Source organism: Salvelinus fontinalis, chromosome 42, assembly GCF_029448725.1.
Source record: "Salvelinus fontinalis isolate EN_2023a chromosome 42, ASM2944872v1, whole genome shotgun sequence".
Lineage (NCBI taxonomy): Eukaryota > Metazoa > Chordata > Actinopteri > Salmoniformes > Salmonidae > Salvelinus > Salvelinus fontinalis.
In genome coordinates this window covers 871636-896695 of record NC_074706.1, presented here as the reverse complement: position 1 = coordinate 896695, position 25060 = coordinate 871636, and the positions used below count along the sequence as shown (strand labels likewise).

The 25060-nt window shown below is 43.3% G+C and overlaps 2 protein-coding genes across 2 annotated transcripts; both read left to right on the top strand.

Annotated features, from left to right (window-relative positions):
- Window positions 1-914: 914 nt before the first annotated feature.
- On the top strand, window positions 915-2432 carry LOC129841040 (uncharacterized). Its single transcript, XM_055909153.1, has one exon. It carries the CDS (start codon window positions 915-917, stop codon window positions 2430-2432), a length of 1518 nt encoding a protein of 505 aa, XP_055765128.1.
- Window positions 2433-10464: 8032 nt separating this feature from the next.
- Window positions 10465-23113, top strand: LOC129841312 (sodium/potassium-transporting ATPase subunit alpha-1-like). Its single transcript, XM_055909522.1, has 21 exons — window positions 10465-10609; window positions 10858-10983; window positions 13391-13450; window positions 13816-14019; window positions 14141-14254; window positions 14344-14478; window positions 14571-14688; window positions 16635-16903; window positions 17053-17496; window positions 17825-18017; window positions 18135-18310; window positions 18404-18540; window positions 18697-18847; window positions 19388-19556; window positions 19653-19807; window positions 19990-20113; window positions 20465-20610; window positions 21334-21467; window positions 21612-21713; window positions 22681-22772; window positions 22981-23113. Exons 1-21 carry the CDS (start codon window positions 10598-10600, stop codon window positions 23007-23009), a joined length of 3090 nt encoding a protein of 1029 aa, XP_055765497.1. The 5' UTR covers window positions 10465-10597; the 3' UTR covers window positions 23010-23113.
- The last annotated feature ends 1947 nt before the right edge of the window (window positions 23114-25060 follow it).

Sequence of the window (25060 nt, the reverse complement as noted above, 5' to 3'; positions counted from 1 at the left end):
ATATCATTGGTACATTTTTTTAAACTTCATTATGTACACCTTGGGCAATGGACATTCAGGAGAATGGACATACACAGAATGTTCACGTAGAAATGTATTGTGTAGCTCCAATATGACTGTCAGATAGATTGGAATAGTATAGGAGATTGTGTGTGTGCTCTATTCATTCTATTTCTATATTCAACATGTAGATACGATCCTGACATTAGTGGAAGGCAGCCAATAGTTTCAGAAAGGTAGTCACGTCCTGAGATCTGTGTGTAACATGAGGGACTTACACATAAATATACGTATAATTCCTGTAGCCAAACTACACCACCTGTTCAGTACGTGAGGTGAGGTTCTCAGGGCTATTCTAAACATATGAGGTTCTTTACATCAAGGACTTGTCACGCCCTGACCTTAGAGATCCTTTTTATGTCTCTATTTTGGTTGGGGTGGGCATTCTATGTTTTCGTTCTACGTTTTCTATTTCTGTGTGTTTGGCCGGGTGTGGTTCTCAATCAGAGGCAGCTGTCTATCGTTGTCTCTGATTGAGAACCATACTTAGGTAGCCTTTTCCCACCTGTGTTTTGTGGGTAGTTGTTTTCTGTATTGTTAGTTTCCTTACAGAACTGTTCATTTTCCTCTTTGTTATTTTTTGTTCCAGTGTTCTGATTTGATTAAAATATCATGAACACGTCTCACGCTGCACTTTGGTCCAGTCATTCACAGGAAGGGGGGCGTTATAGAACTACCCACCACCAAAGGACCAAGCAGCGTGGTGAAAGGGACTCCTGGACAGGACACACCCCCTCCCGCACTACTCTCCCCATGGACACACCCCCTCCCACGCTATCTCCTCCCAGGTAGTCTCATACTCCAGATAACACTGCTCACCTGTCCAGGAGTCCCCCTCCCACACAACTCTCCCCATGGACACACCCTCTCCCGCGCTACTCTCCCATGGACACACCCCCTCCCACACTACTCTACCCATGGACACACCCCCTCCCACACTACTCTACCCATGGACACACCCCCTCCCACACTACTCTCCCCATGGACACACCCCCTCCTGCGCTACTCTTCCCATGGACACACCCCCTCCCGCGCTACTCTTCCCATGGACACACCCCCTCCCGCGCTACTCTTCCCATGGACACACCCCCTCCCGCGCTACTCTTCCCATGGACACACCCCCTCCCGCGCTACTCTTCCCATGGACACACCCCCTCCCGCGCTACTCTTCCCATGGACACACCCCCTCCCGCGCTACTCTTCCCATGGACACACCCCCTCCCGCGCTACTCCCCCATAGACACACCCCCTCCCGCGCTACTCTCCCATGGACACACCCCCTTCCACACAACTCTCCCCATGGACACACCCTCTCCCGCGCTACTCTTCCCATGGACACTCCCCCTCCCGCACTACTCTCCTCATGGACACACCCCCTCCCACGCTACTCCCCCATAGACACACCCCCTCCCGCGCTACTCTCCCATGGACACACCCCCTCCCTGTGCTATTCTCCCATGGACCACCCCCTCCCGCACAACTCTCCAATGGACACACCCTCTCCCGCGCTACTCTCCCATGGACACATCCCCTCCCACACAACTCTCCCCATGGACACACCCTCTCCCGCGCTACTCTCCCATGGACACACCCCCTCCCACACTACTCTACCCATGGACACACCCCCTCCCACACTACTCTACCCATGGACACACCCCCTCCCACACTACTCTCCCATGGACACACCCCCTCCCACACTACTCTCCCATGGACACAACCCCTCCCACACTACTCTCCCATGGACACACCCCCTCCCACGCTACTCCCCCATGGACACACCACCTCCCGCGCTACTCTTCCCATGGACACACCCCCTCCCGCGCTACTCTTCCCATGGACACACCCTCCCCGCGCTATTCTCCCCCATGGACACCACCCCTCCCGCGCTATTCTCCCCCATAGACACACCCCCTCCCACGCTACTCCCCCATGGACACACCCCCTCCCGCGCTACTCTTCCCATGGACACACCCCCTCCCGCGCTACTCTACCCATGGACACACGACCTCCCGCGCTACTCTTCCCATGGACACACCCTCCCCGCGCTATTCTCCCCCATGGACACCTCCCCTCCCGCGCTATTCTCCCCCATGGACACCCCCCTCCCGCGCTACTCTCCCCCATGGACACACCCTCTCCCGCGCTATTCTCCACCTGGACATACCCCCACCCTGCGCTGCTCCCCCATGGACATACCCCCTCCCTGCACTGCTCCCCCATGGACACACCCTATCCCGCGCTATTCTCCACCTGGACATACCCCCTCCCTGCACTGCTCCCCCATGGACATACTCCCTCCCTGCACTGCTCCCCCATGGACATACTCCCTCCCTGCACTGCTCCCCCATGGACATACTCCCTCCCTGCGCTGATCCCCCATGGACATACTCCCTCCCTGCACTGCTCCCCCATGGACATACTCCCTCCCGCGCTACTTCCCCCATTTTTGTGAGCATGATATCCAAATTGTTTCCAGTAAGTGAATATCAGGAATAGTTAAATAAGTTGTCAGGATTTTTTCATATTTCTGTTCCTAATAACCACTACAAAGGACAATTATGCACTTATAATATAAGGTGGAAATCTTTTTTTTTCTTGGCAAAATGTAGAAGGAAAAAATATATATATATAAAATGGGGGGGGTCTTAGGAAGTTGTGTTTTATTCACATACTATTTTTTTATTGTATACAGGAGCTTGCTAAAAAGTTCAAAGTCTCAAGGATTTCTTTGTCCTTTAGAAAGAAATTGAAGGTGAACTTTGCGAGTAAAAACAAGACAGGAACACTCAGATTCTAATCTAAAACTATGGAAACGATAGGAGCGCAACCATGTTTCGCTTTGAACTATCCGCCGTCTGAAAAAAAAGTACCTAGTAAAAATAATCCATAGCATTTACAGTACAATAAAACATATAATTTAATTCACACAGTAATATTAATTTAGTCAATAAATCTTTATCAGTCTTTACACCTCCAACGATGTCAGTGCTCCCAGGGTACTGTAGGAATGTCCTGCCACGGAGAAAGCCACAGATCAGCTGTGTTTGACCCCTGTGGTAGCCCACAGATGGTCAGCCATCCAAACAATGTATTGAGTCATCACGCTGGGCCTCAGTGCCTACAAGTTGCAACCTTATCTCCTTCCACTACAGCTTTGAATTACTCTGCAGTATTTTCAGGCATCATAAAATTAATTGCAGCTTTGAACTTTTTTCAGTGGCATGTTGACAGGGTCATACAGTAGTTGACCATTCAATTTATTAATACTTATCTGTACAAAATATCATTGGTTAAATATCATTTAACTTAATTATGTACACTTGGGGCAAAGGACATTCAGGAGAATGGACATACAGAACGTTGAGAGAAATATATTGTGTAGATGCAATATGACTGTCAGATAGATTGGAATAGTATAGGAGGTTGTGTGTGATCTATTCATTCTATTTCTATCTTCAACACAGAGTTCCAGACACAGCCCTGCCATTAGTTGAAGGCAGCCAATTAAATATATTTTTAAGTAGTTGCCTTCTAAGATCTGTATTAAAAAGTTAAAAAGTAATCACTTTGAAATCTGTATGTAACGTAAGGGATTTACACAAATATACACAAAGTGTACAAAATGTTATGAACATCTTCCTAATATTGAGTTGCACCCACTTTTGCCCTCAAAACAGCCTCAATCCGTCAGGGCATGAATAGTACAAGGTGGCAAAGGCATTCCACAGGAATGCTGGCACATGTTGACTCCAACGCTTCCCACAGCTGTGTCAAGTCCGTTTTGTCACCAAAGCCCCATACACTATCCACCATTGCGACCTGCACGCTCTCGTTGGTTGGCCCTCACTTCATACTCGTCGCCAAACCCACTGGCTACAGGTTATCTACAAGTCTCTGCTAGGTAAAACCCCTCATCTCAGCTCACTGGTCACCATAGCAGCACCCACTCGTAGCACGCGCTCCAGCAGGTATATCTCACTGGTCACCCCCAAAGCCAGTTCCTCCTTTGGTCGTCTTTCCTTCCAGTTCTCTGCTGCCAATGACTGGAACGAACTGCATAAATCTCTGAAGCTGGAGACTTATATCTCCCTCACTAGCTTTAAGCACCAGCTGTCAGAGCAGCTCACAGATCACTGCACCTGTACATAGCCCATCTGTAAACAGCCCATCTATCTACCTACCTCATCCCCATACTGTGTTTATTTATCTTGCTCCTTTGCACCCCAGTATCTCTACATGAACATTAATCTTCTGCACATCTACCTTTCCAGTGTTTAATTGCTATATTGTAATTACTTCGCCACCATGGCCTATTTATTGCCTTAACTCTCTTATCTTACCTCATTTGCGCTCACTGTATATAGACTTTTTGTTTTCTTTTGTTCTACTGTATTATTGACTGTATGTTTTGTTTATTCCATGTGTAACTCTGTGGTGTTGTATGTTTCGAATTGCTATGCTTTATCTTGGCCAGGTCGCAGTTGCAAATGAGAACTTGTTCTCAACTAGCTTACCTGGTTAAATAAAGGTGAAATACCTTTCCCATTGATCTACACTGATCAATACAGGATCATACCTTTCACCTGGATTCACCTGGTCAGTCTGTTATGGAAAGAGCAGATTTTTCCTAGTGTTTTGTACAATCAGTGTATAATTCCTATAGCCATACAACTTTTTAATACATGAGGTAAGGTCCTCAGGACTAATCTAAACATAACAGGTTCTGTACATCAAGGACTGGAGCGTGGGAATCAGACATATCAGGATGGAACAATCATTTATTTTAATTTTCAGTATTACATGACAGACATCTCCATAGGCCTACATGGAACTCCGTACAACTGTCCTACAAGACAGCCTTCAAAAGATGGCAATATCAAATTTCTCACAGACAAATATCACTAGGTTTCATTCACATACTCAGACAATAACAATGTGTTGTAACACTCAGATAGTGTGCCCAGGGAGGAGAGCAGGTCAAGATGGAATATGGGCGCCAACGGCTAAAAACACTACATTCACAATCATTTCTATTTCTCATACTATCTTCATTAAACCACCATCACCGCTCCCGTCCTCCCAAGGCACGCCGACCAGCACATCGTAAGGCCATCCCCTGAATGACACAAACAGGAAGGCTTTTATACCCAAGGCCACGCCCTTAATGAACAATCACATACACCTGGCACAGGCCGACCAACACGGATGTGTTCAAAATAGGTTGACGGTTCTCCCCGTTACAAGTATTCAAATAATATTCATAAGTAGTACTTTTTGGGGATCTGTATTCAAATAGTTGCAGTCACTTCCAAAATAACCATTTCTTCCCACAGAAAAATAGATACTTTCCACAAAGCATAGTTCAAACTAGCTTTATCCCAGGGCTGGTTGACTAGAGTATTTTTCTCTGTAATACATTTTTTGTTATGTGTCGGACCCCAGTAAGACTAGCTGTTGCCATTGGCGTCGGCTACAATGAGGATTTTAACATGTAAATCTTGGTGGGGCAAACTTTTTTTTGATGCATGCCATCAAAGCCACAACACAACACAACTACATTAATTGCGCAATAACAGTGGCAAATGGTGCCCACAAACTGTTAGGGCCTACATAAAGCTGTCCCAACACCTTACCACCGCTGCAACTGGATATCAGCGGAGCCTTGTCTGGCAGCGAAAGAGTTAATTCAGCCTCATTGACTGCTTTTTTAATAAAAGCCTGCTGATATGGCAGACTTGTTCAAACAAATGTGGTTTTCACTAACAATTGAGATGTTTTTTAGAAAACCCTTTACTCAGTACTTTGTTGAAGCACCTTTCGCAGCGATTACAGCCTCAAGTATTCTTGCGTATGAGGCTACAAGCTTGGCACACCTGTATTTGGGGAGTTTCTCCTATTCTTCTCTGTAGATCCTCTCAAGCTCTGTCAGGTTGGATGGGGAGCGTCGCTGCACAGCTATTTTCAGGTCTCTCCAGAGATGTTCGATCGGGTTCAAGTCCGGGCTCTGGCTGGACCACTCAAGGACATTGCGAGACTTGTACCAAAGCCACTCGTGCGTTGTCTTGGCTGTGTACTTAGGGTCATTGTCCTGTTGAAAGGAGAACCTTCACCCCAGTCGGAGATCCGGAGGTGGTTTTCATCAAGGATCTCCCTGTAATTTGCTCCATTCATCTTTCCCCTCGATCCTGACTATTCTCCCAGTCTGCCGCTGAAAAACCCCCACACAACATGATGCTGCCACCACCATGCTACACCGTGGGGATGGTACCAGGTTTCCTGCAGACGTGAGGCTTGGCATCAGGCCAAAGAGTTCAATCTTGGTTTAATCAGACCAGGCAATTTTGTTTCTCATGGTCTGAGAGTCTTTAGGTGCCTTCTGGCAAACTCCAAGCGGGCTGTCAAGTGCCTTTTACTGAGGAGTGGCTTCCGTCTGGCCACTCTACCATAAAGGCCTGATTGGTGGAGTGCTGCAGAGACTGTTGTTCCTCTGGAAGGTTCTCCCATCTCCACAGAGGAACTGTCAGAGTGACCATCGGGTTCTTAGTCACCTCCCTGACCAAGACCCTTCTCCCACGATTGCTCAGTTTGGCCTGCAGCCAGCTCTAGTTAGAGTCTTGGTAGTTCCAAACTCCTTCCATTTAAGAATGATGGAGGCCACCGTGTCCTTGAGGATCTTCAATGCTGCAGAAATGTTTTGGTACCCTTCCCCAGATCTGTGCATCGACACAATCATGTCTCAGAGCTCTATGGAGAGTTCCTTCAACCTCATGGCTTGGTTTTTGCTCTGACAAGCACTGTCAACTGTGGGACCTTATGTAGACAGGTGTGTGCCTTTCCAAATCATGTCCAATCAATTTAATTTATCACAGGTGGACTCTAATCAAGTTGTAGAAACATCTCAAGGATGATCAATGAAAACAGGATGCACCTGAGCTCAATATCGAGTCTCACAGCAAAGGGTCTGATTACTTATGTAAAAAGATTTTTTTATATATATAAATTAGCAAAATGTTCTAAACCTGTTCTAACCGTTTCATTATGGAGTATTGTGTGTAAATACCTTTTTTTTACATTTTAGAATAAAGTTGTAAGGTAACAAACTGTGGAAAAGGTCAAGGGGTCTGAATACTTTCCAAATGCACTGTAAATACATGACAGACATGGAATCACCTCAGCGTAAGATTAGGCAACTTTTGCAGCTTCAAGTTGACTAACATTTTCATGAGTGAGACAATTAACAGTAACACGGCATAAAGTTATTTTACATGTGTAGTAACTGAGTGTTACAATAGGAAAATGGTTATAGGATTTTGGAAATTACTTTAGAATTGCATAAGTGGAATAAGGAACAGTCACTATTCCTTGTGTACAGTACTTACAAAAACTCAGCTCATTGCTATGCATTTAAAATGCAAGTATCAAAGTATTATGTAACATGCTAATAAAATGCTGCACAAAAACAATGTTTATTACACAGGCACAATAATCATTTAATGTTAAGTGTAACTGAGAATGTTAACAGTAACTAAATATCCCAAAACTGCTTTCTGGAATCAACTACATCCATAGTAGATGGAAAATCATGTTAGTTTGTATTCTGAGTAAGCTAGATGGTATAGTGCATGTTTGAAACACTTACCCTCAGATGGACAGAGGTTCAAAGTCGTTTTTGCTAAGCATCCAACTCGCTGTTTGCAAATGGCTTTGAATTACACCGTCTTTCCAGGTATCATGAAATTAATTGCAGCTTTCAACTTTTTCAGGGTCATACAGTAGTTGAGCATTCAACTTATTAATACTTATCTGTACAAAATATCATTTGATTTAATTATGTACACCTGAGGCAATAGGCATTCAGGAGAATGGAAATATACCAAATGTTCACGTAGAAATGTATTGTATAGCTCCAAAGTGACTGTCAGATTGGAATAGTATAGGAGGTTGTGTGTGCTCTATTCATTCTATTTCTATCTTCAACATGCAGTTCCAGATACAGGCCTGCCGTTAGTTGAAACCAGCCAATCCAATAGTTTCAGAAAAGTAGTCACTTCCTGAGATCTGTGTGTAACGTGAAGGACTTACACACATATCATTTCAGTAGCAGTACCTCACCAACTTTACAATACTTGAGGTGACATCCTCAGGACTTATCTAAACATAACAGATTTACACCAAGGACTGGAACATTGGAATCCAACAACAGTATTAGGATGCAACAATTTATTTTAATTTTCAGCATCACAAGACAGACATCTCCATAGGACTACATAATTCCTGTACATCCGTTCCAGAAGCTCTGTACAACTGTCCTACAAGACAGACTTCAACAGATGGCAATATCAGATTTTACACAAACAAATATCACAAGGTTTGTTCACGTTTCATTCACATACTCAGACAATAACAATGTGTTGTAACACTCAGAGAGCATGCCCAGGGAGGAGATCAGGTCAAGATGGAATATTGGCGCCAACGCTTAAAAACACTACATTCACAATCATTCCTATTTCTCATACTTACGTCATTAAAACTACCATCACCGCTCCCAAGGCACGCCGACCAGCACATCGTAAGGCCATCCCCTGAATGACACAAACAGAGAGGCTTTTATACACAAGGCCACGCCCTTAATGAACAATCACATACACCTGGCACAGGCAGACCAACACGGATGTGTTCAAAACAGGTTGATGGGTCTCCTCCATTACACATATTCAAATAGTTTTCATAAGTAGTACTTTTTACGGATCTGTATTCAAACAGTTATAGTTACCTCCAAAGTAACTATTTATTCCCACAGAAATAGTTACTTTCCAAAAAGGATAGTTTGAACTATCGTTATCCCAGGGCAGGTTAACTGTAATGTACGTTTTGTTATGCGTCAAGCCCCAGTAAGACTAGGTGTAGCCATTGGCGTCGGCTAATGGGGATCCTGATTAAATAAAAATCAATATGACCTTTTGTCTATATTCCCGGTTCTATGAAAAGGACAAAAACAATGTGTTCCAATAAACATGGATCTGATCTGTTATTGGTCCTTATTTATTAATTCATGCAACAGTGGATCACCTCACTAAGGGAACATAGACATGGTCCCACAACCACAAACAGACAGAGGTTTACTAAACAGCCACCCACGGCCTTCCACTCTGTCTACCAAAACACAACCTCTCTTCTTGCGTGTTTCAAGGGTATGCACTTCAAGAATCAATAGGTACATATGAAAATGGAAGTAGAAACTGCAGATTTCCCCTTCATCAGCTTTTCATGACATCACTCTGTATTCAGGAGCAGGTTTTGGTTCTATTCAACCAGTAAGTGACAAATACTGCAGAGAGAAAAGGATGTTCTCCGTTCATTCATTGTCCTCATCCTTTACTGGTTGGGTTATTGTTAACATATTTGTTTTCAGTGAGAGTTCTGTAAACTTACAAATACCTTAATTTCTTTATTTTATTTCACCTTTATTTTATCATGGAGTCAAACTGAGACCAATGTTTCTTTTACAGATGAGTCCTAAATGACAGAAATCAAAATATAAACACAAAATGTAAGCAGAAAGAAAAACACGGTCGTACAAAACACCACATTCATCAGTATTCAGGTCCTCAAGCAGCTTTCTGAATTGCCTTAGAGGCACCAAAACATCACATTCATCAGTATTCAGGTCCTCAAGCAGCTTTCTGAATTGCCTTAGAGGCACCAAAACACCACATTCATCAGTATTCAGGTCCTCAAGCAGCTTTCTGAATTGCCTTAGAGGCACCAAAACATCACATTCATCAGTATTCAGGTCCTCAAGCAGCTTTCTGAATTGCCTTAGAGGCACCAAAACACCACATTCATCAGTATTCAGGTCCTCAAGCAGCTTTCTGAATTGCCTTAGAGGCACCAAAACACCACATTCATCAGTATTCAGGTCCTCAAGCAGCTTTCTGAATTGCCTTAGAGGCACCAAAACATCACATTTAAGAACATTTTGAAGATTGTTCGGATTGCTACTCAAATATCTACATGTGGTAGGTGCTATAGTGACCCATAGTTGGATTACTGGTTGGGTATTTTTAACCCATTTGTTTATTGTGAGTACTGTCAACTTCCAACTACCTACACATGGTAGTGTAGGTACTATAGTGGCAAATGGTTGGGTCACTGGTTGTGTTATTTTGAACCCATTTGTTTATTGTGAGTAGCGTCAACTTCCGACAGGGATGCATCTTTATGGAGGCTCATGGTCAAATGACCTACCTGTACAGGTGAAGATTGGCACAGATCCAACTCCTTCTCCCCAACCCCTCCCATCCTCAGTCCCTGCTCCACACATCTGATTCATTTCTCCTGTGCACCTCCCCTTGGCCAGGTAAACCATATAAATATTCAAACCTCAGTTAGCTACCCAGGGAGCTCTTGGTTGCCTCGAGACGTGGAGAAATAGGGAGAGAGACAGGTGTAGACGTGCAACAGGTGGAGTTTCTCAGGATAAGGAGGAAATAAATGATCTTCACAAAACCACTGGGATTGAGACAGTGGTGCAAGGATGGGGCTTGTAGTAAGTCTGCATTGCACTTTTGATTATCAGGATTTGAATTGACTTATTTTGTTTGTTTTTCATCTGAACTAAAAATATGTATTTTACAGTTCATACTTGCAAAAAATATTTAGCTCTATATTTTATGTTAATGGCTGCTTCTTAAGGGGATTTTATACATTTCTAAATGGAATTTCTATACTTGAATTGCAAAGAGGCACATTGATAGTGTACAGCTTCTCATCATTAACGTGTATTTTGACATACAGAAGGGGAAAGATGATTATAAACTGGCGGCGACCTCCGAGGACGATGGAAAGAAGAAGAGTGAAAAGCAGGTGAAGAAAGCGAAGGAGAAGATGGAGAAGGATGACCTGAAAAAGGAAGTTGACCTGGTGAGGAAAACGGATTATTTATTCATTTATTCATCTAATTTAGATGACATGGACAGTGCACATGAATCCATATGCAATTTGTTTAAAATATAGACAATGACATAGCTTAAAACATTTCTGTGTTTTCTATAAGAAAAGACAAAGTAAAGCTTTGTAACGAAAAAAAAGTTTTTTTCCCACATGAAAAAAGACAACAGTTGACTGTAAAATACTACAGTTCTACCTATAGAATACTACAGTAAACTGTAGAATACTATACATTGTAGTATCCCTCGATCATGTGTATTACTTACTGTAGAATGTTGTAATATACTGTAGAATGCTATAGTAAATATGACAGTATTATTGTTGTTTTTTAAACACTGTAGAAAATACTACAGTAATGTTCACAAAAACACAACAGTGCGCAAAAACACTACACTTATTTAACTTTATCAACTACAACAGTATTTCACTTGCATTTACCCTGCCAATTCCATTCCCCAATATTGCATTGTGTGCCACCCATAAGTGAGAAATTATCCGTTCAGACTTCAATCCTACAAGTTGGAAAATGCTTTCTTTTAGTATTTTTTCAGTAGGTTTCCTGAAGGAGAAAACCTCCCCTTTTGCGTCAAAGATAATGAAACCAAAAAAACTATAGTAAATAATATAGTAATGCAGTAATGTTATACGGTAATTTGGGTGGGGAAAGAATTGCTGTATTTCAAATGGTACTGTAATTCCATCCCACAGAAATCAGTACCATAACATTTTTTTGGGAGCTCCTAGAACCTTTTGACCACTAGTGGGTGCATGGTATTGTTGTTTCTGGCTCATTGCCATATTTTGAGGCTTGCCTTGTAAGAGGCTGTATTTGTTGAACCCGTTAGAGAGAATGTTGTACCAATTTAACTAGTGTGTGGTAGTAGTGCCCCAACAATTTAAAATGTATAGGGAACATATTGAAGTGGCAGTAAGTCTTAAACCTTTGATGGTTGAGTATTTTACTATGTCATTTTGGTCTGTTTTGCCCTGTAGTCGCAGACAGTTTGAAAGCCTTTGTTTAGGCCTCTAGAAGTGCAAATGATATGAAACACAAAATATGAATTGATATGCTGTAATGTGTAAGCACTACCTAACAGCTAACCTGCTTGTACCAATCCCATGTCATGTAAAACACTGTGAAATACAAACTCCTTCTCCCCTCAATTCATTTCATCCATTCCAATGACAGAATGTATTCCCTTTTTCACACATTTCCAACATTAACTGTATATATAACTGTAAAACAACACATTTCCCTGAACCTGTCCAGTGTGTGACAATAACATATGTGTTATTTTTAACAGTATAATAGAGTAAATTCTATGATATTGTAATGAAACAGCAGGGAGCAGGTCTCGAACCCACGACCTTCTAGCCCGAGGTCCGGCGCGCTATCGACAGTGACGCAAAAGCATGTTCGTGCAGCAGAGTCGATTTCCGCGCTTATAAACCCAGGGTCGTTACACTACTCCCTCCTTTCAAAGAGCGCGTCCTCGCGTTGGTTTGCGAATCTACGTCTTACAGGAACGCGCCCACCGGCCAAGCACACGCACTGTCGTGGATGCAAGGTCCAATGACTTCTGACACCAGTGTAATGAAATAGCAGGGAGCAGGTCTCGGACCCTCAACCTTCTAGCCCGAGGTCCGGCGCGCTATCGACAGTGCCGCAAAAGCATACTCGAGCGGCAGAGTCGATTTCCACGCTTATAAACCCAGGGTCGTTACAATATTTTACTGTCATTTCACAGTACTTTCTTTGATACTTTATTCATATAACAGTAGGCAATATTAAATACAGTAACTTACCACTAGCTGCCTGTAAGTTAGTGTAAAATTCACGGCAACCCCTTTACAGTGTACGCCTATTAATCTCTGTGGGCCAGAAAAGGTGCAGCACACAACCTATCAAGCCTGTATAAAGCTGTTTGGTTTCTACATTTGCATTTGGGCACTCATTTGCATTTTCATTGACTTACTATTACTCTGCAAATAGTCTTGGGGGCAGTTCTAAAACCCCAATAGCCTATGTTTAAACTTGAGAGAAACAGTAGCCTATCGTTGGAAACTGCTTTCTTACATGTAGCGAAATAGAAAACGTATACGTGCAATGTGCAGTACTTTTTCAGGGCAGAAGGTAACATTCAGTAATGGATTCAGTCATGAATCAGAGCGATTCCATCCATCATACAGAAACGAATGACTCTTCTATGGTTTAGATTAAAATCTATGCTGCATGACCTTGTCATACATAGAATCCGTTCAAACTATTGGAGAAATGTGTTTCATCACTAAATGTTCTGTTTACTTCTGCCAATGTGGAAAGATTAAATAACAACCTAGTTCAACAAGCTCTCTCTCTCTCTCTCTCTCTCTGATTTAGGATGACCACAAGTTGACCTTGGATGAACTTAACAGGAAATACGGCACAGACTTAGCCAGGGTGAGTGAATATCTATGTGTGCCTCCGTTTCTAACATTGACAACCAGTTGGATCAGTAGCTCCTAAGGATGAAAGCTGACTGTAATTTGGAAGAGCATTGAAGTCGTGGAGGTTACGACACAAGGTCGTAGCGTTGGTAGCACTTCCTCTGCCTTCTAAGTCACGATGACATCACTATCTAACACCGAATCATAACAAATGAAACATATCTATATCTTCCTAAAGTTTACACAGTTTGGAGTAAAATATATGTTTTCAGATTGTGTGACATCCCTTTGCTTACTTTGTGCCTTGCTTTCCTCCTTCCCTCCCTCCTCCTTTCCCTTCCCTTTACATTTTCCCTCTCTCCTCCTTCCCCCACCTAGGGTCTATCCTCGGTTCGGGCTAAGGAGATCCTTCTTCGCGATGGTCCAAACTCCCTGACTCCTCCCCGCACTACCCCTGAGTGGGTGAAGTTCTGCAAGCAGCTCTTTGGCGGGTTCTGCATGCTGCTGTGGATCGGAGCTGTGCTCTGCTTCATAGCCCACATTATCCAGGTCACCTCAGAGGAAGAGCCGACCAATGCTAATGTGAGAATCATACAATCATAGAATTCAGAGATAATTTGAGAGGAAGCCTCAGTGCCTGAAAGGCTTTTCCTACTTAATGATAAGACAATATTCTCATAATCATTCTGCCTCTTCTTAACAGTTGTACCTGGGTCTTGTGCTCGCTGTTGTCGTCATTATCACCGGTTGTTTCTCCTACTACCAAGAGGCCAAGAGCTCAAAGATCATGGACTCCTTCAAAAACCTGGTCCCGCAGGTTAGACTTCTGCCTTTTCAAACACCTCTGAGAAGAACTCTATCATATAGTTACGTGCACGGATGTTAATCGTGTCCTCTTCCTGGTAGCAAGCCCTGGTTGTCCGTGACGGTGAGAAGAAGAACATCAACACAGAAGAAGTGGTGGTTGGCGATATAGTGGAGGTGAAAGGAGGAGATAGGATACCAGCTGATTTGCGTATCATCTCTGCCAGCGGCTGCAAGGTGGATACTTAAAAATACATCAAGTCATGTGTCACACGCGTAAATGTAATTCATTGGTTGTTGTATTGACACAACTCTCTTTCCCCACTCAGGTGGACAACTCTTCACTCACTGGTGAATCTGAGCCCCAAACTCGTAGTCCCGATTTTAGCAATGACAACCCCCTGGAAACCAGGAACATCGCCTTCTTCTCTACCAACTGTGTTGAAGGTAAATACCGTCTGTAACTCTCTGCAGTTATTCAATAGTTCAAATTACTTGTAGAAATTCGTTATTTTAGGAGGGGATTCAGACCGGAGTTAAAAGCGCGTATATTGAACTTCATTCATTTTTTATGCACTGTTTATTTGTTTCTATTCTGTTTTGTATTCTGCTATTGAACTTAAGCATGGGGGGAAACGCCAGAAATGGAGGTGTGTCGGAGGTGTGTCTGACCTTGATTTAATACCCAAATAATTCCATCACCGTTAATAAGGTCGAGCAAACATGCCGGTTATAAGTGGAAAAGCATCTACTTTATTTTTCCCCGATAGAAGTAACACCATGCACTGTAATTTATAAATTGATTATAGCTAGGTAAATGAGTAATCCCCACAGTGAAGTATGAAATATGTGCCGTTATGCAGATTTTTTATTGTATGGCCTTATAACTTGCAGGGATTAAATTTGGAGACACACGCCAAATGGGATGACAAGGTAAAGAGTTGCGCCAAATTGAACCTTTGTGCCCTTTAGAATGTTTTAAACATATGCTCCAACGTTTCTTGTTTCTTTATTAGCCGCTATCGGTTGGTGACTGTACATAATAACCACATATGTTTAGTGTTCATTCCCTTCTCTACATTCGTATCATTCCTTCACATGGTTTGATTTAGCCTACCTTTCTCTCGTTCATCTGTAAACGCTGTCACATCTTTGTGTCTGTGGCTGAGGGTCAACTAATAGTGTATACTATTTCATGAAGGCCAAATACAAATTGTAAAAATAAATCGGGGGCATGTAGGCTTGTTAAATCATTATGGAGCTCAAACCGATACAGCGCAACACTTTGCACAGTTCCATGATCAGTGCGGGCAATTAGGGTTTGTTTATTATATCATACTATTTTATACTATTCTCCATATTATAATTATAAAACTATTATTGGCTAGACTACTTTCAACGTTACCATTGATTAACTGAATGTGGCAACTTTCAGAATGAATCAAACACCTTTATTTGTGCATAAAGCCTTTCTTTTTCCATGAAGTAGGATTCATGATTATTCCCTAACATCAATAATGTGTCAAATCAGTGTTTTAAAATGTACCCATGGGTTCTGAAACAGCCTTGAAAACGCATATTTGTCTCGATCGTTTTATATTCTCAACATATTCTCCACAATCAAGTCTTGTGGCGATCAAATTCAAATTAAAGGTACACAGTATTTAAAGAGATTACTTTAGATAAATTAACAGAAAAACGAATTAAACAAAAACTCCCTGATTGAATTGGTAGGCCACCAAGTGGGTGTGTTTTCTGAGGTTTAATTACATGTATTCAGTGCTTGCAAGGAAACCTTGTTAAGGCCTCCATAAAGTAAGTCTGAATACCAACTACTGGGAAGTGGGTAGGAAAGGGAGGCATAGGAAAAGTGTAACATTGTCTGAATTGCCTCTTTGTGATTCTAAACAAGGAATCATCAAATCATCCATTTTTTTTTCTTGAGCAGATGGTCAGGGAGCCGGAACATAATTGGCTGCAAGAAGCCCAAACAGATATCCTATTTGACTAAAACATCATAATTTCAAACCTTGCTTACAGTTGTATATGATCACGTGTCTCTCTATTATGGTTGGAAATACTTGTGAACATATTTCCCAAATTAAAATCACCTGGAGCTGATTTCCTGGGGGTTTAAACTTTAGTTTTAAATCCAACAATGAACCCCCCCCCCCCCCCCCCCCAATTAAAAAATAATAATAAATATATATATTTATTATTAAAATGTTTTTTTATATATTATTTTAACAATTTTGTTATATATATTTTATTTTTTTGTTGCTCAGAAATCAAGGGAAGGCAAAATAAAACCACCCGCGTTCCAAATTCGGCGCACGGGCTGCCAGTTGGAGAACCCTGTTCTAAACCATATTCACAATTTTTGACCCTTCCAGGAACTGCCAGAGGTATCGTCATCAACACTGGTGACCACACTATCATGGGTCGTATCGCCGCGTTGGCCATGAGTCTGGAAAGTGGGCAGACGCCTCTCGGAATTGAAATTGATCACTTCATTGAAATCATCACCGGTGTGTCCGTCTTCTTCGGTGTGACTTTCTTAATCCTCTCCGTCATTCTGGGCTATGGTTGGCTGCCATCCATCATCTTCCTCATTGGAATCATCGTCGCTAATGTGCCAGAGGGTCTCCTGGCTACTGTAACTGTGAGTGCTGATGAAAAGTCATGTTTAACAAAAACTTAATGAAAAAAATGTATACAACATTTGACAAAACATGTTTTCTGTTATAACAACAAAACATATGTTGTCTAATTGTCAATTCTTTAACCCTCTGCTATGAATTTCCATCTTAGGTGTGTCTAACTCTGACTGCCAAACGTATGGCCAAGAAGAACTGCCTGGTGAAGAATCTGGAAGCTGTGGAGACCCTGGGCTCCACCTCCACAATCTGCTCCGACAAGACTGGCACCCTGACTCAGAACAGAATGACCGTGGCTCACATGTGGTTCGACAACCAGATCCATGACGCTGACACCACAGAGAACCAGAGTGGGACCTCTTTCGACAAAAGCTCTGCCACCTGGGCTGCCCTGGCTAGAGTCGCTGGCCTGTGCAACCGCGCCGTCTTCCTGGCAGAACAGAACAACGTACCTATCCTCAAGAGAGATGTGGCTGGTGATGCCTCAGAGACTGCCCTGCTGAAGTGTATCGAGCTGTGCTGTGGGTCTGTCAAAGACATGAGAGAAAGGTACAGCAAAGTCGTTGAGATCCCCTTCAACTCCACCAACAAATATCAGGTAACCACGGGGGCTCTTTATACACAGTATCTGGTCAATCAAATCAAATCAAGATTTATTTACACAGCACATTTTGGACATGGAATGCAACACAATGTGTTTCACAGGAACAAAACTATGGGAAAAAAACAATGGAAGTAAAAACTGAAATCATCCGGTCAGCTTGTAACTACTACTGGGTATCTACATCCAGTCAGTGTGTAACTGCTACTGGGTATCTACGTCCAATAAGTAGCCGTAACTTTACTTTACCAGGCTCACTGGTAACCTGCTGAGTTATTTAAAATAAAGTCAAGCCTCTTCATGGTGTCATCTCATCTTCCACTAGCTCTCCATTCATGAGAACAACATGGCCGGCGAGTCCAATCATCTGCTGGTGATGAAGGGAGCCCCTGAGAGGATCCTGGACAGCTGCTCCACCATCTTGCTCCAAGGCAAAGAACATCCTCTGGATGACGAGATAAAGGAATCATTTCAGAAAGCCTACGAAGCGCTAGGAGGACTGGGAGAGAGAGTGCTGGGTAAGAGGGCCCAAACCATTATGGAAACATATTCATTAAAAGGTTTGGGAGCTAATGTTACAGTCTTGAACATGCAGAATTTGTTCAAAGTTGTTTCTGCCTCTGCGTCCTTTCCAGGTTTCGCCCATTTCCAGCTCCCTGATGACCAGTTTCCAGAAGGCTTTGACTTTGACTGTGAAGATGTGAACTTTCCCACTGAGAATCTGTGCTTCGTTGGCCTCATGTCCATGATTGACCCTCCCCGTGCTGCTGTGCCTGACGCTGTGAGCAAGTGCAGGTGTGCTGGAATCAAGGTATGACAATATCATGGTAAACTCAAGACTCTTCGGCCATCACACATATCAGCCACGGTGAACAGGCCACTCAACTTCCCCTCTTACCCTTAGGTTATCATGGTCACTGGGGATCATCCCATCACTGCGAAGGCCATTGCCAAGGGTGTGGGCATAATCTCTGAGGGCAACGAGACTGTTGAGGAAATTGCTGCTCGTCTGAAAATCCCCGTTTCTGAGGTCAACCCAAGGTATGTTGAAGTTTGTTCGGGAACATTTCAGTGTATGTCATCACACTGTCTAGACTTAAAGAGGAGTGACAGAAACCTATATTTTGCCGTTTTGTGAAAAATACAAGCCAGTTATATTTAGCATATATTTTAACTTTCCGTCTTTGTGCCATGCAGAGATGCCAAGGCCTGTGTTGTCCACGGTGGAGAGCTGAAGGACATGACCGCCGAAGAGTTGGATGACATCCTGAAGTATCACACTGAGATTGTGTTTGCCAGAACTTCTCCTCAGCAGAAGCTGATTATTGTGGAGGGTTGCCAGCGTCAGGTACTATTTAGTTAATGAATCCATGCTTATGAGTCAGTCAGGATCATTGCATCTTCCGTTGCTAAGATCTTTAAGGAGAGTGCACAGTTATGAACTTGAAAGTTATTAATAAACCATTATTAGTACATTTGGGCAGTCTATACATTTTTTTTACAGAAATGAAATGGTTCATTGGATCAGTCTAAAATGTTGCACATACACTGCTGCCATCTAGCCGCCAAAATCGAAATTGTGCCTGTGCTGGAATAATACATTATGGCCTTTCTCTTCCATTTAAAAGATGATGGTACAAAAAAAATACAAAAGAACGCATGTTTTTTTCTTTGTATTTTCTTTTACCAGATCTAATGTGTTGGTTTCTCCTACATTCATTTCACATTTCCACAAACGTCAAAGTGTTTCCTTTCAAATGGTATCAAGAATATGCATATGCTTGCTTCCGGTCCTGAGCTACAGGCAGTTAGATTTGGGTATGTCATTTTAGGTGAAAATTGAAAAAAGGGTCCGATTCTACTAAACACCCCTCTTACTTATCCACAGGGGGCCATTGTGGCTGTGACAGGTGATGGTGTGAATGATTCCCCTGCTCTGAGGAAGGCTGACATCGGTGTTGCTATGGGTATCTCTGGATCTGACGTCTCCAAGCAGGCTGCAGACATGATCCTCCTGGATGACAACTTTGCCTCCATCGTGACTGGTGTTGAAGAGGGTATGAGGAGCTCTGCCGATGATTATCAATCTGCTGTGTCTTTCCATCCTTCTGTCATCACCCTGACTATCCCTTCCATCCTCTATTTCCCCCCAGGCCGTCTGATCTTTGACAACTTGAAGAAGTCCATCACCTACACCCTGTCAAGTAAAATTCCAGAGATGACCCCCTTCCTCTTCTTGCTCCTCGCCAACATTCCACTGGCCCTAGGGACCGTCACCATCCTCTGCATTGACCTGGGAACTGACATGGTGGGTCTTTCAGATGTGGATATTCCTCCTTAGTGAACAATCTGATCGTGTGTTCTGGTGCATCACCACGAACAATGTCCGTGATCATTTCAGAGGTTGTTCAGAAGATATTTTCACAAACATGGAAGTGACCAACAATATGTTTCTAATTCGGGTGATCTTTTCCCATCGTTACCTTCAAGATCCCCGCTATCTCCCTGGCTTATGAACAAGCTGAGAACGACATCATGAAGAGACAGCCACGGAACCCCAAAACAGACCGACTGGTGAACGAGAGACTCATTAGTGTGGCCTATGGTCAATTTGGTAAGGCTTCCTTTTTACCTTTATGAGTTGAATGTTGACCAGTCTGTTTCATAGCACATTTACAATCTGATCCATGTCTCTTCACTGACAAAATACTTGGTCACACTTTATTAGGATAGTCCATCTGTATTATCAACAAAACATGATACTATCAACAGACTGTCAGTTGATTAGCAACTGCTTGCCATGGTTAGGGTAAGGTAAAGTTATGGTTAGGGCTAGGGTTAGGGTTAGTAGATAGTTAGTTGAAATGTTACTGATGTTAGTCTGTAGATAGTCTGTAGAGCATCCACAGATGGACTATCCAAATAAAGTATTACCAAATGCTCTCCTCCTTTTTCCTCCTCACAGGAGTGATGCTGGCCGCAGCCGGCTTCTTCACATACTTTGTAATCATGGCTGAGAACGGGTTCTATCCCATGGATTTGCTAGGAATCCGTTTGGACTGGGAAAACCAGTATATCAACGACTTGGAGGACAGCTACGGCCAGCAGTGGGTGAGTACACAAACGCTGCTCTGCCTTCTCGCTGTCACCTTACTAACGGATTCATAGAAAGAGAATGAATAGAAAGAGCATCTCCATTCAAGTCAATGATGGCATAATAGATGGGCTGGCATGAGTTTACCAGTCAAATTGCCAGGTTTATAGCTCCTAGCCTGTTCTTTTCATTACATTTCTATGAAGGGATTAGCATTAGCCTTGTTTTGAGTACCTTCTTGTGTGATGAGTTCTCCATTTGAACTTTTTCAGTCTCCCCCATTTTTTTTATTTTGTTCATTCCAGTAAGTTTATTCCATCAGGAAATTCAAGAAAACGAAATAAATCAATAAATGTGATATAGTATAAAAAAAGGTTTGGAAGTCATGGCTGGGATTATGGATCAGGGTTGTTGCACAGTTTGCATTACGGATAGTCAGTGGACGAACAGTCACTGCCAGAGAGACAGGTCTGTAGCCTCGGCACTGCACCACACAACCCCCAACGTCCTCTTTGGACTTCGTAGACAGCTTGCTATTATCCCTCCTTTTGTGCGCTTGTGGGTGCCACTGCTGTCGCTGGCTCACATTCTCACCACACATTTAGTAACATTGTAATAAACACGTTCCCCCTTCTCCCCTCTGTTTCCCTATCTACTCACATCACTTCCCCTCTCCCCCTCTCTCGCGCTCTCTTTCTCTCTCTCTCCCCCCTCTCTCTCTCTCTTCCCTTATCCTTCAGACATATGAGAGCAGAAAGATTATTGAGTTCACCTGCCACACAGCCTACTTCGCCGCTGTCGTGATTGCACAGTGGGCCGTTTTGGTCGTCTGTAAGACCAGGAAGAACTCCTTCTTTCAGCAGGGACTAATGAAGTAAGTACACACATAGATCTCCGTGGTCTGGGTCCTAAGACACACACACACGTTCATACAGCCCTGCGACTCACTTCAAAAATCAATATCCACCCTGTTGGTTTTAAATCCATGAAAATGAATTACTTTTTCCTTGCACCTCAGGAACCGTGTTCTCATCTTCGGACTTTGTTCCGAATCCGCCCTGGCTCTCTTCCTGTCCTACTGCCCTGGAATGGACATTGCCATCAGAATGTACCCACTCAAGTGAGCAATAGACCCTTCAGATTATCTTATGTTCTTCTGTATTCCAACTTGGAACAAAGGTCACCCTCTGTTTTAAAAGATGAGGTGCAAAATGAGTGGATATTATAAAGGGCGGAAACTACTGTGGTCTCACAGGATCAGTTAGGGATCACTAGCTAGCTGAAGTGTAATGGGGTTTACTGCCCAAACAAGAGAGAAAATACAGCTCCAGTGTAATGGGGTTTACTTCCCAACCAAGAGAGAAAATACAGCTCCAGTGTAGTGGGGTTTACTGCCCAAACAAGAGAGAAAATACAGCTCCAGTGTAATGGGGTTTACTACCCAACCAAGAGAGAAAACACAGCTCCAGTGTAATGGGGTTTACTTCCCAACCAAGAGAGAAAATAAAGCTCCAGTGTAATGGGGTTTACTACCCAACCAAGAGAGAAAATACAGCTCCAGTGTAATGGGGTTTACTTCCCAACCAAGAGAGAAAACACAGCTCCAGTGTAATGGGGTTTACTTCCCAACCTAGAGAGAAAATACAGCTCCAGTGTAATGGGGGTTTACTTCCCAACCAAGAGAGAAAATACAGCTCCAGTGTAATGGGGTTTACTTCCCAACCAAGAGAGAAAATACAGCTCCAGTGTAATGGGGTTTACTTCCCAACCAAGAGAGAAAACACAGCTCCAGTGTAATGGGGTTTACTTCCCAACCTAGAGAGAAAATACAGCTCCAGTGTAATGGGGTTTACTTCCCAACCAAGAGAGAAAATAAAGCTCCAGTGTAATGGGGTTTACTTCCCAACCAAGAGAGAAAATACAGCTCCAGTGTAATGGGGTTTACTACCCAACCAAGAGAGAAAATGCAGCTCCCAGATTTACGCTCAATTTATTCTCTTTTTTATTTTCCTTACCTCTTTCCAGTTGTCTTTCATTCACTTTTACCTCAAATCTTTTAATTTCTATTTCCTTGTCTTTTTCCTCAGGCCTTTCTGGTGGGTATGTGCCTTTCCCTACACCCTGCTCATCTTCATCTATGATGAGGTTAGAAAATACATCATGCGACGGAACCCAGGAGGTAAGTGCTCAGGGACTATAGACGACAACAAGCTTTTAAGTTAACGCCGACAATTGGCCGTCACTGTCAATTATTGTACAATACCATGACAAGGACATGTAGGATTGGAAGTGCGGGATTATATAATTTGTCTCGTGGAGATTTGCATTGCGGCAAGATGAACTCGAACTCATTTGTTTCTTCTCTCGGGAATTGTCTCTTCTTTCAGGTTGGGTGTACCAAGAGACATACTATTGAGACAACGAGGCCGTCCCAAGATCACTCAATGTCACTCTGCTGCAGTATTGCCTTATAATGGAATCGTTCATTTTTACAATGATATTAAACCCATTTGCCTTTGATAGACAATTCTCAGACCTTTCTTGATAGTCTATTCCTGTAGCTCTTTGAGAGTCTCGGTTGCAATTTACTATTCATCTTCATGGAGTCAGATTGCGTAGTCTTATTACGGGGTATCATCAAACATGAACGAGGAGCATCGCACATCCAACACCAGATTTCATTCCAGATCCAACACGGGTCAATTATGAAATGAGCAGCAAAGACGACAGGTCACAATGTCAACAGTAGCATATACCTGGGAAATGCGTTTAGGCCTACCTTTACTTGTAAATGAAGTCCATTCGTCTGTCCTTACATTAGAAAATGCTTCAATCAAATCGTTCTGTATTTTGTTTGATGTAGGCCTATCCGAAAACACAGTGGAAGTATCTGGGTTCATCATTACTTCTAAATGCTGTTTTCCTTTAGGCTACCTAAACATGAGAATAACTGCTTATTAGCCTATACAAACTTGTAAAATGTAGTCAGTGTGTGTAAAACAAACTGTGAAAAGGAGTGTCACCATGTGGTGGTCTCTGATAAAAGGTGCTGGTTTAGATTATAGGTGCAACTGTCCCAGCGTCCCGGTTAGAGGACGGAAATGACCAGTAGTTTCAAGTTTTTAATGTCACATGCACAAGTACATTAAAATGCCTTTCTTTCAAGCTCTAACCACAGCAATGCAGTAATCAATAACAATGTAAAACTAACAATAACAAGGTGGAACAAAAACACACAAGACATAAAAAGAAGAAAGAAGAAAGAACACAAAGGAAGTAAGCGTACTACACTGCTCAAAAAAATAAAGGGAACACTTAAACAACACAATGTAACTCCAAGTCAATCACACTTCTGTGAAATCAAACTGTCCACTTAGGAAGCAACACTGATTGACAATAAATTTCACATGCTGTTGTGCAAATGGAATAGACAAAAGATGGAAATTATAGGCAATTAGCAAGACACCCCCAATAAAGGAGTGGTTCTGCAGGTGGTGACCACAGACCACTTCTCAGTTCCTATGCTTCCTGGCTGATGTTTTAGTCACTTTTGAATGCTGGCGGTGCTTGCACTCTAGTGGTAGTGTGGGTCTACAACCCACACAAGTGGCTCAGGTACTGCAGCTCATCCAGGATGGCACATCAATGCGAGCTGTGGCAAGAAGGTTTGCTGTGTCTGTCAGCGTAGTGTCCAGAGCATGGAGGCGCTACCAGGAGACAGGCCAGTACATCAGGAGACGTGGAGGAGGCCGTAGGAGGGCAACAACCCAGCAGCAGGACCGCTACCTCCGCCTTTGTGCAAGGAGGTGCACTGCCAGAGCCCTGCAAAATGACCTCCAGCAGGCTACAAATGTGCATGTGTCTGCTCAAACGGTCAGACACAGACTCCATGAGGGTGGTATGAGGGCCCGACGTCCACAGGTGGGGGTTGTGCTTACAGCCCAACATCGTGCAGGACGTTTGGCATTTGCCAGAGAACACCAAGATTGGCAAATTCGCCACTGGCGCCCTGTGCTCTTCACAGATGAAAGCAGGTTCACACACACATGTGACAGACGTGACAGAGTCTGGAGACGCCGTGGGGAACATTCTGCTGCCTGCAACATCCTCCAGCATGACCGGTTTGGCGGTGGGTCAGTCATGGTGCGGGGTGGCATTTCTTTGGGGGGCCGCACAGCCCTCCATGTGCTCGCCAGAGGTACCCTGACTGCCATTAGGTACCGAGATGAGATCCTCAGACCCCTTGTGAGACCATATGCTGGTGCGGTTGGCCCTGGGTTCCTCCTAATGCAAGACAATGCTAGACCTCATGTGGCTGGAGTGTGTCAGCAGTTCCTGCAAGAGGAAGGCATTGATGCTATGGATGGGCCCGCCCGTTCCCCAGACCTGAATCCAATTGAGCACATCTGGGACATCATGTCTCGCTCCATCCACCAACGCCACGTTGCACCACAGACTGTCCAGGAG